General features: G+C 38.7%; 1 protein-coding gene, 1 long non-coding RNA gene and 1 other non-coding gene across 3 annotated transcripts; all 3 read left to right on the top strand.

Moving 5' to 3' along the window:
• Positions 1 to 216: 216 nt before the first annotated feature.
• On the top strand, positions 217 to 1,932 carry LOC128027030 (uncharacterized). Its single transcript, XR_008186599.1, has 5 exons — positions 217 to 328; positions 692 to 746; positions 1,035 to 1,092; positions 1,402 to 1,457; positions 1,690 to 1,932. It is a non-coding gene; the product is annotated as an uncharacterized LOC128027030 (long non-coding RNA).
• Positions 778 to 974, top strand: LOC128028149 (small nucleolar RNA SNORA74). Its single transcript, XR_008187132.1, has one exon. It is a non-coding gene; the product is annotated as a small nucleolar RNA SNORA74 (small nucleolar RNA).
• A 2,037-nt stretch (positions 1,933 to 3,969) lies between the features above and the next one.
• tcirg1b (T cell immune regulator 1, ATPase H+ transporting V0 subunit a3b) lies at positions 3,970 to 15,089 on the top strand. Its single transcript, XM_052614210.1, has 20 exons — positions 3,970 to 4,135; positions 5,322 to 5,441; positions 5,583 to 5,661; positions 6,561 to 6,697; positions 6,896 to 6,991; positions 7,075 to 7,263; positions 7,420 to 7,502; positions 8,575 to 8,668; positions 8,853 to 9,065; positions 9,182 to 9,332; positions 9,440 to 9,579; positions 10,459 to 10,616; positions 10,704 to 10,794; positions 10,934 to 11,052; positions 12,027 to 12,240; positions 12,491 to 12,604; positions 12,689 to 12,766; positions 13,041 to 13,161; positions 13,236 to 13,407; positions 14,348 to 15,089. Exons 2-20 carry the CDS (start codon positions 5,325 to 5,327, stop codon positions 14,439 to 14,441), a joined length of 2,460 nt encoding a protein of 819 aa, XP_052470170.1. The 5' UTR covers positions 3,970 to 4,135; positions 5,322 to 5,324; the 3' UTR covers positions 14,442 to 15,089.
• The last annotated feature ends 713 nt before the right edge of the window (positions 15,090 to 15,802 follow it).

Here is a 15,802-nt window from a genome sequence, read left to right as displayed (position 1 = left end):
TTTTTTGTGTACATACAGTGATAAAATAAATGAAAAATAGTCTCCCTATTTGATTGGCAAAAGACACAAGACTCTTCTATGTTTATTTTAAATCTTCTTAGCGTATCTTTAACAGGATAAATTTGATGTAAAATTTTAAGTTCATAAGATTGATTCGTTCGCGAATCAGACGTCACACGTGATGTCAGCACGCTCGCTCTTCTTCGATGGTTCGCGGCAGCGCTATAAATCCTGGCGCGCCAGTGTGCGCGCTCTCTCATTTCCGCGATGTTGTGGTGGGAGTGCGCTAGAGCTTACAAATATGAGAAAGTTCGGCTGTTACAAGAAGGTAATATTTGCTAAAACAACAAATGGAGGCTTACAGCTTGTAGAATAAGTGTTTAAATCTGGTCCAAATCCATCTTAATATGTCGAAATATTAGATATTAAGTCGTGCACGCGGGGTTTGGCACGTGGCTGTGTCCTTGGTTTGGTTTGATGTTGCTGCAGAAATAAAACTAACGTTAATTTAAAACAGACAAGTCACTCTAACTCCTGTTTTACACATTCTATGCTCTAATACCGTGGTCCATATCATTAACGTGTTTGTTGATATTTGTAACGTTAGTTAAAGTGCCCGTATGTAACGTTTCATCACACAAACGTCCGTGCTGCTGAAGTACAGTGTTTATATGCGCTGCTCTTGTTGTAGGAGGCTGAATGTGGTCTGAAGTCACTCCAGATGAGGACTCTCCAGCTGTTCTGATGTAAGTGTGCGGTTTCTCTCTGTCTCTGGAGCCCAGCGGTAGTCAGCTGCCCAGGTCTGTCCATGCCTGATCTAGTGTTACTCTGCTGGAAGAGAAAGGTGCTGTCTGCGTGCTCCTGCAGGTTTGGCTGTTTTAGTGACTCCTGCGGTGCAGCACCGGTCAAGCCATGCCTCCTGAGAGTGGTCTGTGCTCACACAATGAGGCAGACCTAGTCTGGGGGCGAACACTTGATCAGATGTGTTTCTTGTAGTTGCAGGCTTGAGTTTCTGACTAGGATTGTTATTGCAGGTCACACAAGACCCCAGAATGCCTCGATCCCAATGGACCATAACGTTACTAATGTAAGGTAAGATTAGTTTTGACATTTTTAAACCTTTCCATCTGCACCCCCAATAAGGTTTTACCATGCACCACACATGTGATCTCTAAAGTGAAGCATTTTAACTTTCCAATTTAAAAAAAGGCTTTTTTGCCTATATCACTAAGGCGGTTATAAATGCAACCTTTCATTTATAAATTCATCCATTTCATGAGTAGGCAATTGTCCACCCAAACCCAGTCAACACCGCTTCACTTTTCCCCCACTTTTTTTTTTGTTGTTGTTGTTAGTGGCCACATTACTTGGACTTAATTTTTGTTTTGTTTTTTATTACAGGCTGAGGTAACTGAGTGCGAGCGTTTGAAAGGTCGATGGAGATCATCCTGTTGTGTGTAAGCTTTAATAAGTTCAGTGTTGTGACCCAAGTTGATACCATCATAGCAGAAGCGTTTCTCTGTGATGTCTTTAAATCTTGGAATAGCATATGCAGGGTTGGCACTGATTTTTGTTGAGACAGTCTGCAAAAATCTGACAAAGAAGCCTGCTACACTATTTACTGTATTTTCTTTATTTACACTATTTACAGTTGAACGTAGTAATTAGTTTGACACCTTTCTGTTGTAGGAAAGCTGTGTGAAGATCTTCAGAAATCAAGTTTTCTGTTCCTGGTCTTCAAATGTCAAGTGATCAGCGCTCACTGTTAACGTTTACATTAAAAATAAAATAAAAAGTTCTAGCATTGAGCGTCAAGCTGCTGTACGAAGACGCTGAATGTCTGAGATTGTATAATGTTTGACTTGTCTCATTCGTGTTTTTATTTTATTTTTTTATAAACACTGGACAATAAAACTGTATGAATAAAATGTCTATTTGTCTGAATACTTGAAACAAAGTTTTAAAATGTCCTTGAGGTCTCCGCCCAGGTTTTTAAGTAAACCCACTAAAGTCCTCCTGTATCATCGTGCCTGCCAGGCCTCGGGTTTGAGTAAGAATGAAGTGAACACTGGGACGATGTCTCCCTCTACTGGGTTAAGTGTAATATGTGAGGATGGCTGTACGTGTTCATAGTTGATCTGTGTTAGTCACTATTTTGTGTAGTATGGTTTTCACTTAATCATGGTCTCTGAACAAGGAGTCATTAACCTTTAGCTGCTTGTATGTACACCATATGCCTGGTGTTTGATCAGATGTACTGTAATCTGTTAACTCCGTAAACTCAGAAAAAATAGAGCATTCCAAAATTTGGTTTTTTTTTTTATATGTATTATAATTCAGCATCGAGAAGCCTCTCCTTTTGCATTCGTTTAAAAAAGGCTGCTTGTTTCCTCCCGGTGTATTACCACTATATGTCTTTGCATTGACTAATAACTGCCCTCTTTGAGACCTCTTTACAACGCTAAGTTAAGGCTGCTTCATGCCTGCTCAGAATTCTGTGTAATGCTGTATTAAAGCCAGAATAACGTTACGTTTCAGAGTATCAAAGCATATGATTTTATTCAATGTGTAAATGCAATTATGCCACTTCTGAGCAACATTAAAGATTGAAGACATCTAAATGCCACTGCAAACATGATTGTATGACACCTGGGCAGTGTAAACTTGGCATACCTTAAAACAGCCCTGAATCGGAGGAAGTGGTGTGGTCACATGCATCTGAGTCTCTCGGGGAAATCTTATGAAACTGACTCAGAGGGGAACAAAAATGAGTTTTTATTGAATATCTTAGAAGCAGATGTGAATGTATTAATATCTAACACGCATCCACACAAAATATATACAATTATTACCAAAATCTCTCTTAAGAAGCTGTGTTTTACTCCAGTGGATCAAGATCAAGTTTCCACTGAGTCAGTGGCTTAGGGACATTTTTTTAATTGTATCTATATAATGAGCTTTATAAAGGGAAGTGAGAGTACTTTTGTTAAACTTTGTTCCAGCTAACATTGTAATTTCCTTTAGAAATGTGTTTGTGCATCCTCTTGAACACTTTAGGTGGCTCCTATCTTGGCTAATACTTCATGGTCAGGGATAATTAGTTACTAGATGAATAATGCTCTACCTTTATCGTAGTATGTTATAGCCTGTATGTTCTGTCCCTTTTTGTTTGTTTTTAATTGTAAAATTAATCAATTAATAAATAAAAACATACAAATAAAAGCCAATGGTAATCTTTAAAAAACAGTGATGTTTTCCTCGCTTTGGTAAATACAGAAAGAGTTATAAATATTGCTGAAGTTTATTGAGAAGTGCATTAAAATTGGGTTTATTATTGGAGAATATATATATCCTGACTACAGGCTTTTTATTTTTATTTCAGTTAAATACTGATCTTTCTATTCATCAACGAATCCTAAAAACCATGTACTGGACTGTTTTAAATGTTGATAATGTTTTTTGAGCAGCAAATCAGAATATTATAATGATTTCTGAAGGATCACGTGACACTGAAAATTCAGCATTGCAATCAGGAATAAATTACATTTTAAAATATATTCAAATATAAAGCAGTTATTCAAAATAGAAAAAATATTTCACAATATTACTGCTTTTGCTGTATTTTGGATAAAAATAAATGCAGTTTTGGTGAGCAGAAGAGACTTCTTTTAAAAACCATTAAAAATCGTAAACTTTTGACTGCTAGTGTATGTATATCTTATCGCTAGTTGAGAATTTTTCACTGTAGAATAAGGAGTTATGCATCGTCTAAAAAAATACAACTTTGAAAATTATTAGATTTAAATATATTAAAAAAAAAAAACGGGGCTCGGCTCGATAAGGCACCCAGAGGAAAAACAGCTTTCTTAGTTTATTTAGCAAATTACACATAATTTCTTACATTCAAATAAGACACGATGAAACGATTATACAAAGTATAAATGAATCAGTAAGAAGACGGGTGTGAAGTCACGTGACAGCTGCAGTAACGTGACCGTGTGGAGAAACGGGAAGTTCGTGATTCTCAGAGCAGCTGTTTTAACTTTGCTCTCTCCAGAAGAGACGCCTCGCGCTCCGAGAGAGGACATTCACATCCAGTGACCAAAGTCAATCTGTGTCGGTGTTTTGTCGTCCGGTAAGTTTGCAGATCATAGCTGATGTTAGCACTGCTGTTTTCTCCGCTGGGTGCATTGTTTGATACAGTGTGGCGATAGCATTACCCCGCCAGTTTGACTCTTTCAGCATTATCGAAACTTTAATCTGAACATCATCAATCAACACCCTTTGCTTATTGCTGTTCGTGATGTTTTATAGTGTCAGGGAAACGAAAATGAAACTCTGTGTCTTGCATTATGCAAATAAACAAACAGCCAAAAGTTGTTCAGATAAAATTATATACACGGAAGAATTGTAATAAGTTTAATAGTAATACGTTTCCTAATTTAAACAGTGTGTCCTGTAATGCAGCGGAATTCCTGTAAAAAAAAAAAAGAGGAACTGGAGCCCAGATTTGGAAGTCCCTGTATTTCAGCATTCACTGATTCAGTTTATCATGGGCTTGATTTGTTCAGAAGCGTTTGGCTGCTCTCGATTCAGTGTCCAGAGACTGATTTTGATATCTGTTTTAGATCTTGTGTAACTGTGTGTCCGTCTGCTAGTGATTATCTGTTCAAAACATGTCATGGTGCATGTGATCAAAATGAGATCACGTGGTCTTGATGTCACCTCTCAAATCAAACATGAACTCGGACTACCGGTAACTTATATTGAATAATACATGAACAGTGCTTTGCTAAATGTGTTCAACATCCAGTCAACATCAATTATAGATGCAAAATGTCTAAGGAATGGTTTATATTTTACATGCTGTAACCGGTCCCACTTTCTTTACTTTTTTTTTTTTATTTTATTTTTTCATTTCACTAACCTTTTAGCCTTTTGAGTTTACTTAAATGTTTCTGTAACATCATGGATGCATGTATTATAATTGGTTTTGAATTTAGATTGGATCAATACATATGCCTCTGCATGATAATTATACCAAAACAGGTTTTGTTTAAAATATATATTATTAAATAAATTCGAATATATTGATGATGTAGTTGGACAGTCACCCTGTGATTTTTACAGTCAGTTTCTGCTTTGCATTAGGTGGCTTTATTGAAGCATGAGAAGTCCCTCTGAGAGGAACACGCACTCATGCTCATGTGCTTTCTGACTCAAAGCAGAAGAGGAAGTGCCATGTGTGTTCACACAAGAATCGTCCAGGTTCAGGAGAAGCCATGCGTGCGGTCTGATTGTGTGACCCGTGTGTGTTTCAGGTCATGGGCTCTCTGTTCCGCAGTGAAGAGGTCTGTCTGGTACAGCTCTTCCTCCAGACGGGATCGGCCTACAACTGTGTCAGTGAACTGGGAGAGCTGGGAATCGTGGAGTTCAGAGACGTGAGAGAATTTCTGCTCTTTAATTGGTGTTCGTGAGGAACCCTGTGCATCGTTTATGTGTTTTCATAAGCGTCTTTGCCTCACATTGGCCTCATCACAAAGAGGATACTGACGCATCTTTGTTTGAAATCTCCATCTCAGCTGAATCCGAATGTGAACGCGTTCCAGAGGAAGTATGTGAACGAAGTGAGGAGATGTGAGGAGCTGGAGAAAACCTTCGGTGAGTCTGTCACTCCTCCGCTCCCATGATCCTTTGCTCCTTCTGTTGCTCATGGCTGCTGCAGGTAGCATGACGCGGTTTCATTCCTGATGTTATCAGTACACCTTATTCCCAAGAAAACAATGCCTGTCTGGAAAACATTAATCTGATGCATCCTGCTTTGGAGCAGTTTGTTATCAGCTGATGTCATTTAGTCCATGCATCTGTTAAAACAAATCTCTCTGTAGTTTGTGGCTCTCTCTTTCTAAAATGTGTGTCTGTAAGTAATGCAGTAATTTATTGCTGATTAATGTAAATGCAAAAAAAAAAACATTACACCAATAATAGCAATAGTGATAGATTTGGAGAAAAAGCTTTCCCATGTCAAGATTAGTGCTGGTACTTAAAATAAAATAAACATTCTGTGATCAAATAGATGCAGCCGTGGAGAGAATAAGAGACTTTTTTTTATACGCATTATTCTTGATTTACTAACCCTCAGGCCATTCATGTAGGTTTTTTCTACAGTAAAGCATGTCAAGTAACACAAAATGTATTCCCTCCTGATGGCTCCTCTAGACAATATTTTGAGGTCATATGAAGAGAAAAAATTGGTCTGTGCAAGAATCTGAACATTATTTACATGATTGACTGAAATCCAGAGCCTTAGGCAGCGGGGAAATCTGGTTCTTTTCTGCAAACTGGTTCTTTTGGACAGTTTGTTTCAATGAACTGGTTCATGAATGCGAAATCAAGCAGTGACATAATGAATTAACAATTCCTGTATATAGTTAAAGCACCCAATAACGATGTTTTACATGTCTTAAGTATATAAAGTCTTCATCAGCTCACCTTCTGACATGAACAGCGCTGTTTTATGAGACCTGAAGGTTATTAAACGGTCCCTTTCTTGGTTCCAGGGCTGTTGGAGCAGGAGATCATTCGCAGTCTCTCCCAGAAACTGCAGCCGCCCATCCCGACCCCTCCGGCCCCTCAGCCCAGAGAACTCCTCACCATCGAGGAGGAGAGCGAGCGCTTGGCCCGAGAGCTCAGAGAGGTTTGTAACTCCGTGTGCTGGTTCCTCACAAACCTGTTTTATGTCTGTTTGAGGTTACAAACTACATGAAATCAAAACTGGCACTATTTGGTTTCTTAAAGGGACAGTACACCCAAAGTAACATATTTGCTTCTTAAAGGGACAGTACACCCAAAATAACATTGTATTGCAGAAATGGTGTTTAATGGCTGTTTGCAGGTGTCCAGGAACAGAGACAGTCTGCGGTCTCAGTATACACAGCTGTGTCAGTACAGAGGGGTTTTAAAGCAGACACATTCTCTCACGGCCTCACAGGTAGGATCTGCACTTACACTGTCACAATAGATGCTCTTCCTGCATCCGTCTGGTTCATGTGTGCATGTGTTAATGCGTGGTAGGCCCCGCTGGTGTCGTTTGAGCCGGTGGTTGTGCCGGAGCACCGACAGGACGTCCGGCTGAGCTTTGTGGCCGGCGTGGTTCATCCGTGGAAAGTTCCCGCCTTCGAGAGGCTGCTATGGCGCGCATGTCGTGGTTACATCATTGTGGACTTTCATGAGATGGAAGAAAAACTTGAACATCCTGATTCTGTGAGGCCTAAATCATGAAGAAACATTATTAAGCTCTTGCATAACCAAATGATGATTATATTTAAAGTTGGGTTGAATGTGCAACATACAAGATTTAAGTGTTTTTTTAGATTGTAGAAGCATATACAATTGTATTTTTTTTTTTCTCTCTCTCAGGGTGAGGAGGTGCAGTGGACTGTGTTTTTAATCTCGTTCTGGGGAGATCAGATCGGTCAGAAAGTGAAGAAGATCTGTGACTGGTAGGTGATCTGGTTCTGGAGGAAGGTCAAGGGTCGGGGCTCCCACAGTCCTGAAAAACCTGGGCATTTAAACCGTGTGATGATTTCCAGGCTGAAGATCTAGTCATGGAAATTAAGAAGTTCTTAAAAATGTCATAGCATTTTCTTCAGTTTATATGTGAACCTGGACTTCAGTCAAAATTGAGAAGCTGAATAAATTATTTCCTTCCATGTGTGGTTTGTCAGGAGGAAAATATTTGGACAAAATACAGCTATTTGAAAATCGGGAATCTGAGGGTGCAAAAAAACAAAACAATACTGGAAAAAAAAATTTGCTTTTAAAGTTGTACAAATAATGTCCTTCGTAATGCATATTACTAATCGAAAATTACGTTTTGATATTAACAGGAGGAAATATACTATATTCTTTACTCAATATCCTAATGATTTTTGGAATAAAATAAAAAATTCTAATTTTGACCCAAACAATGTGTATTAGGCTGTTGCTAAAAAGCGACTTAAGACTGCTTTTGTGCTCCAGGGTCACACATTTCTCTAGTTATGCTTAATGCTGAAGTATTACTCTGGCTATGCATTGTTTTAGATTTTCTCTCACAAAAGGATCTCTATAAAATTGTATTTGAAATTCCTTATCCTGTGTTCTGCAATTGAAAAAAAAAAAAATTGAATATTTATAAACCTTGTGGGAAATTGAGTATTTGATGTTTTTTTTTTTTTTATGACTTAAAGAGTAAATATTGTAATAATACTAATTTAATTAAATTGTTGTATTGTTAAGTTTGTTTATTCACTTGAGTACAATTAATTTGATTCGAAAAAGAATTCAATTAAAAATGCTAACATATATAATAACGTCCTAGACTAGTTGACAGACAGCACATCTGAACAAAAGCAAGGTGCAAAATATATCGAAACCATTCAAAAAAACTTGTATTGATCAACACATTGGTTAATTTTAATACAAAATGTTCTGTGTAGAAGTAATTAAATATGCACTGGACTGTTGTATCATGCTAAAATCAATGAGTTCTTCTTTTGATTCAGTTTTCTGCTATGTTTTTCGTGCGCGCAGCTTCCACACACAAACATTCCCCTACCCCGAGAACCAGGCGGAAAGAGAGGAGACTCTTAACGGCCTCCGAGGACGAATCGAGGACATCAAATCAGTGCGTTTAATCCGTCAACATGCCTTTCATTTTTTTTCCACTTTGCAATCCTTTGAAACTCCTAATGCATAGATGCTAACTGCTGAGAAAGACCGAAGGATTGTGGGCTAGCAGTTAGCGCTGACAGAGTGTCGCTGTGTTCTGAGCGTCCTCACCGTGTGTCTGTGCTCCTCCGTGGCTGTAGGTCATGGGCGAGACGGAGCAGTACATGCAGCAGCTGCTGGTGCGAGCGCTGGCCCGTCTGCCCGAGTGGATCGTGCAGGTTCAGAAGTGTAAGGCCGTGCAGACCGTGCTGAATCTCTGCAGCCCTTCGGTCACTGATAAGTGCCTGATCGCTGAAGCCTGGTGCCCCGTGAGCCAGCTGCCCGCCCTGCAGAGCGCCCTGAGAGAGGGAGGGGTGAGCGTCTAAGGAACAATAATCAATATGACTGGAATGCTAGTATACTGGACAGTATATTCTGCATCTTGATATCACTCCATTTGTCACAGTGTGTGTCTTTATCTCTCTCTCAGAGGAAGAGCGGCAGTAGTGTGGACTCGTTCTACAACCGCTTGCCAGCCACCACGTCTCCCCCCACAGTCTTCCCCACAAACTCCTTCACTGCAGGATTCCAGAACATAGTGGATGCCTACGGAGTGGCGAGCTACAGGGAGATGAACCCAGGTGACACACACACACACACACACACACACACACACCCCACTGGCTGCCAAATCAAGCTTGACTCCATTCTCATGCATCTCTTACCGTCTGGTTCCACGTGTCTGTAGCGGTCTACACCATCATCACCTTTCCCTTCCTGTTTGCGGTCATGTTCGGGGACGTTGGACACGGTCTTCTGATGACACTGGTGGCTCTCTGGATGGTTCTGGAGGAGAAGGATCCAAAATTGAGGAAAAGTACCAACGAAGTAAAGATGAGACCCATGCACACTCTTTGGTTTTGTTGAACACTCTAGTACTGGGTTCTTCAAGTCTTACCCTAGAGGGTCAATGCACTGCGGCGTTTAGCTCCAACCCTGATCAAACTCAGCTAGCTGTGATTTCCTGATCCTGGAGACACTGATTAGCACGCTCAGGTGTGTTTGATTAGGATCAGAGCTAAACCCTGCAGGAAAGTGGGTCTCGTGGGCCAGATTTAAGGATCCCTGCTCTAGTTCCTGGTGTTTTTGATGCTGGAATGTTACAGTACCTTCTACAGTAAAAATATCAATATTCGATAACACAGTGAAAAATCATTAAGGCCATAAAATGTAATCTAAATTAATACAATATATGAACCCGGAGCACTAAAGCAGTCTAAAGGGGTATATTTGTAGCAATAGCCAGAAATACATTGTAAGGGTCAAAATGATTGATTAATCTTTTTTGCCAAAAATCATTAGGATATTAAGTAAAAATTATGTTCTATGAAGATTTTGTAAATTTCCTACTGTAAATATATCAAAACTTCATTTTTGATTAGTAATATGCATTGCTAAGAACTTCATTTGGGGAACTTCAAAGGCGAATATTTTTGTTGTTGTTGTTGTTTTATTTTCAATATTTTGATAGTGTTTTTTTTGTTAGTTTTTTTTTGCACTTAAATTTTCAAATAGTTGTATCTCGCCCAAATATTGTCCAATCCTGACAAAACATACAACAATGGAAAGCTTATTTATTTGCTCAAACATAGTCACATGGTCACATATAAACTTAAGAAGTTGAGTTTTCCATGACATTTTGAAGAACTTGTTGTAAATCTCAATGAAAATGCGTGTCCTGATTTCTCGGGGTCTCTTGTGTGTCAGATCTGGCAGATGATGTTTGGAGGCCGATATCTCATTTTGTTGATGGGGCTGTTTTCTATCTATACTGGAGCCATCTACAACGAGTGTTTCAGCAGAGGGCTCAGCACCTTCTCCTCAGGATGGCACGTCCGGCCCAATGCAGAATACTACAACTGGACGTACGACACACACACACACACATTCATCATAAGGCCAAAGATATTGCCTATGAAGTTCTGAAAGCCTCTCTCTGTGTCTGTGTGTAGTGAGGAGACTTTCAGAAATAATCGCTATCTGTCGCTGGACCCCAATATTACAGGCGTTTTCACTGGTCCTTATCCCTTTGGCATCGATCCTGTAAGTCCTGTGGATGACTCTGCGTACCCTTTTCTGCTGTTATTTGTTTTGATGCTTCGACCCAAGAGCGATCCATTTCCTTCATTGTGGTGGTGTAAAACAAATACCTGAATGATAACTTGTTCTTTCTCTCCCTCAGATTTGGGGTCTGGCCAATAATCATCTGACGTTCCTCAACAGCTATAAGATGAAGATGTCTGTCATTATTGGAGTCATCCATATGACCTTTGGTGTGTGTTTATCTGTATTTAACTACATGTGAGTATGGTTTTCTTTGCCGTTTTCTTCATGTTTCCTGGATCATGAACTGCATTTTTATTTGATAATGTTTCCTGAGGTATACTTGGATCAAACACTGTCACAATTTAGAAATAAAAGACCATTTAATTGGTTTTACCCTAATTTTAGCCACTAAAACACCGTGGGTGGCTTACATTTCTTTGGCATTACTGTTCAGTATCTGAACTGAACAAACAAATAATGGTCTAATGTGACAATCACATAATTGGAAATTAAATATGAGGATCCATGTTAGTTTTAGTCCAGTTATCTTGTTGTCGTTATTTTCTGCTTGCCATAAATCAAGAGGCATTGATGAAGTAGTACCCCTTCTATCTGTGTGACATCTTAAATCTCAAGAGATCAAGCTGAAATGTGATTTCTTAATTTAAAAGTTTAAAGCCCCTTTAAAAGTGTAAATTTATGTGCAGATCAATAAAACCGAGAGTTCCGGTCCTTGATTCTGATTGGCTGAGCCAAAATGTAAATTACTCTACAAACACACACCTTTGTTTACTTCTGTGTGTTACTCGGCAACCACTTTAATGGAACCACAACTGTTTCTGAGGAACTACATTGTTTGGTGGAAGAACACTGTTTTTATTTAGATCATTACACTTTATTTGTTCTGTTTTATTCTGTGAAACCTTACTACGTATTTGTAATAACCGTCTTATAAACGCAATAAGCCCAGTGCAACCGTGGTTTACAGTGAATTTATAACAGCTAAGATTTGGGGTTTTATGTTTTACTCTTCTTCATGTCATGCCTAACAATGCCCTTTAGTTGTTATAAATTCACTGTAAACCACTGCTTCTTGGGGCTTATTGCTTTATTCCGGTTTTCTACTTTAAAAAAAAAACAATGCATGCAAAGGTTCTTGGCATTTGAACCATGGTTCATGAAACTCCACTGTGTGTCCACTCACTTCCTCTTTTTGTCCTGCTGCGTAGAAACTTCAAAAAGATCAGCAGTGTGTTTCTGGTGCTGATCCCGGAGCTGTGCTTCATGCTGTGTCTGTTTGGATACCTGATCTTCATGGTCATCTATAAGTGGGTGGTGTACGGCCCCATGAACTCCGACTCGGCTCCCAGCATCCTCATCCACTTCATAGACATGTTCCTGTTCACCGAGAATAAGGACAACAAGCCTCTCTATACGGGACAGGTGTGTACTAATGATGTCATCTATGAGTTAGTATCATAAGACCAGACATTTTACGGTTTGTTAGGGACTTGGGTTGCGTCTGAAAATGGTGATATCGTGATAATAGGCTGCTTTGTTTATGATTTGTCTCAATATGGTTTATTAAACAGAAGTGAGACCTGGATGTGAACGTATCTTTGCTAACCCTCTCAAGATTCCAGTTCTCCCCCAGCATTATTAACCAGGCCTGGCCATCTGTTTGTGTGTGTAGATGATCGTGCAGAAGGTGCTGGTGATTGTGGCTGTGTTGTCTGTTCCCGTGCTGCTCCTGGGGAAGCCAGTGCATGAATACATCACACACAGGAGGAAGAGGACTCAGCCTTCAGTGAGCGATCCTTCTGTGTTTCTGTACTGAAGTGATTGGGAATGGACCCAAGTACATTTCTTTTGATTTGTGTGTCTTCTGTAGGGAGACAGACGTCCACTGCTAGCAGAAAACGGCTCTATAAATGCTCACCAGGACGATGCACGAGGAGGAGAAGAGGAGGTAAGAGGGAAAAATCAAAAATGTACCATAGAAAGTCATGCAACTTGATTAATATAAAAGTGACTTGCATGGCATTGAATGTACATTTTATCAGTTCTTTCCTTGGGAATCAAATCCATGGTCTATTCCTCTGAAGTCATGCAATAGCTTTCTGTCAAAAACATACAAAGTCATATAGGTTTGGGAGCACATGAGGATAATTCCTCGGATTTGCCGTTTTTGATATCTTCTCACTTTTTGTTTTCTGTCTTTTTCATCTGCCATTGTTTGTAAGGAGTTCGATACAGCGAACGTGTTCATGCACCAGGCCATTCACACCATCGAGTATTGTCTGGGGTGCATCTCTAACACGGCATCGTACCTGCGTCTCTGGGCTCTGAGTCTGGCTCACGCACGTAAGTGCTCTCACGCGTGTTTGCCGGCATTACTGAGGAGGAGCGTCTTATCATGTAGCGTGTGTGTTTTTCAGAGTTATCTGAGGTGCTGTGGTCCATGGTGATGAGTATCTCCTTCAGGCAGCTCAGTTATGTGGGCTCTGTTATCTTGGTGGTGATATTTGCAGCCTTTGCTGTGCTAACTGTGTCTATCCTGCTTATCATGGAAGGCCTGTCAGCTTTCCTGCACGCTCTTCGACTTCACTGGTGAGAAACATGTTCTAGCAGGCAGATGTTTTTTATTTATTTTTTTATTTTGTGTTTGGAATAAGACATTTTATATTACACATATACTCATATATGATCTAAACTTTAGATCTATGTATTTTAAATTGCATTTTCCATTTTCCAATTCCATTCATTTGGATTACACTGCTTTAAACAAAGTAAAAAAAAAAAAAAAGCATATTTTAAATGGGTAAGAAACGGGTACGATTTTTGGAATGGTACTGATAAAAACAAGTTTATGCTAACTAGGAGAAACTGAAATAAATGCATTATGATTATTTAAATGAAATCAAATTGATGCAGATAGTTTAGAAACCACCATGATTTTTTGGAGTGCACACATCTTAGCTGTTTAATTTAAGTTTGACTGACAAAAATTCATCATATTAGGAATATTAGTTCACATTAAAACGGTGCAATCCAGATTCATAGAAATGTAAGTTTGTCAAAATGAACTGCATTCATGGTGGAAACGTTTCTCTAAACTTTAGACAAAATAAGAAAGAGACAAGATACAATTTTGATGGTCTTGTAAATCAAATAATGTTTAATCTTTATAATTGTATACCAGACAAAAGCACACATAAATACCAGTTATCAATCGATATCTCACAATAATATCTTAAAAAATAAATTTATTTACCACGAACTGAAGGTATTCATCTTTACAATTATACTAAAAGGCCTTATTTAAATCCTTCTATAAATTAGATGACAGAAGGCACCTATTAGATTATACACAACATTGTTTCAGCAGCGAATTGATGATATTTTAGAGGCCTTAGAAATGTGCTTATCAAACATAATACAGTAGGGTTTATGTAAGTCAACTAGAGATACAGGCTCTCTCTGTGTCTATTTGCACATTTAACTTCATTGTTATTGATTTTTGAATTCATTTTCTCTCTCTCTCTCTCAGGGTGGAGTTTCAGAATAAATTCTACAGTGGAACAGGCTACAAGCTCACTCCATTTATCTTCTCATCAGAAGTTGGATCTTTCTCTCTGAAGTGACCTTTGACCTTCTCAAGAATAGAATGATGTTGTTTTGCTTGGTGCACATTTTAAACTGTCACTGTAGCATCTATCGTTTTCTTTTATATTTTAGCTTTACAGCCACTGTGTGAAAAGCTGGACCTGAAAAATCAAACATGACAAAATGTTTTAACACTCTATTATGGATCCATATCTTCAACACTATGCCACATTATCTTTGAAGCCATATCTGAGTACATTGCAAGATTTTAGTTGATTGAGCATGATTTTTTTTTTTTAATTGAAGTCTTGAGCCCACAGAAAATGTTATTTTAACTAAATCTCTGTAATCAGGTGTATCTATGAGCAGCCATCATGATGACAACCAATTATGGTTTAATGCTGCAAGTACAGACAGATGTACACTTATTAAATAATTAAGCAATAAATTGCCAGAATAAGTACACTTAATAAAGTACAATTCAAATGTTTACTCGTAATGACTTCCCAATCAGTTTTCAGCGTGTTAATCAATCGCTTTGATTTACAGCATCGTTCAAAGGGAATAATCTTTTATTTGTGTTTTTCTACTATTAAACTGAAACTTTGTTTTAATTCTGAAGCTGAAAATCAAGCGTCACAGTGGACCCTACTGATCAATAAAGACTAAAGTCTGTCAATACCGAACCATGTGTGTCTGTCTTGGGTGTGTTATTGACTGCAGGTCACAAAAATATCACATTTTACACATAAAAAATGAGTAATTGTAAACATGACTTTGATTTGTGGTCTAGTTAACTTGTCAGTGATGCTGAAAACAGGTCTGAGGAGGACATACAAAGTGGTCTTAATTATCTGAAGAACCCATAATTAAGCTAAAAGCTATTTTATCTCCGATGGGCTCATTAAAAGTGTGTGTGTGTGATATAAAATATAAATAAATCCAAGTTAATTTTTTCAAATTTGCTGAATCCCTCAGGTGTTTTATGACTATGCACACATACCAAGGGGCAAGGAACTCGACCGGAAGTTGAAGTCGGGTGGGGGCTGCCATCTTTTAGCAGAACTTCACTTGCGTTAGCATTCCCATTGACTCCCATTCATTTTGGCGTCACTTTGACAGCGAATAACTTTACATCTGAGGCGTTTAAAGACTCTGTTTGTCCATTATTTATTTCTAAAGATACACGACAATGTATAAAGGGCTCCATTACCTTCTATGTTACATTATGGCCTGGTATAAACAGTTTTTGTAAAAAATAGGCTAACGATTGCGTCATAACCTCTCGTCTCTCTGTCGCATTACCATACAGACAGGTGGAGAAGCTCGCAGGCAATTAACTTAATATGGCGTACTGGCGTTACATTTTAAAATACTATACAAAATAATTAATCAGAAT

The sequence above is a fragment of the Carassius gibelio genome, chromosome A14 (assembly GCF_023724105.1).
Source record: "Carassius gibelio isolate Cgi1373 ecotype wild population from Czech Republic chromosome A14, carGib1.2-hapl.c, whole genome shotgun sequence".
NCBI classification, from domain to species: Eukaryota; Metazoa; Chordata; class Actinopteri; order Cypriniformes; family Cyprinidae; genus Carassius; species Carassius gibelio.
Note: the sequence above shows the minus strand (reverse complement) of the source record. Positions and strands in the feature narration are given on the sequence as shown.

Bases quoted from the DNA above. Each gene is read 5' to 3' on its own strand.
- tcirg1b (XM_052614210.1), top strand. From the start codon at position 5,325: ATGGGCTCTCTGTTCCGCAGTGAAGAGGTCTGTCTGGTACAGCTCTTC. The intron at 7,503-8,574 runs GTAGGTGATCTG...TCGTGCGCGCAG, and splicing joins GTGAAGAAGATCTGTGACTG to CTTCCACACACAAACATTCC. The intron at 12,605-12,688 runs GTGAGCGATCCT...TGTCTTCTGTAG, and splicing joins GGAAGAGGACTCAGCCTTCA to GGAGACAGACGTCCACTGCT.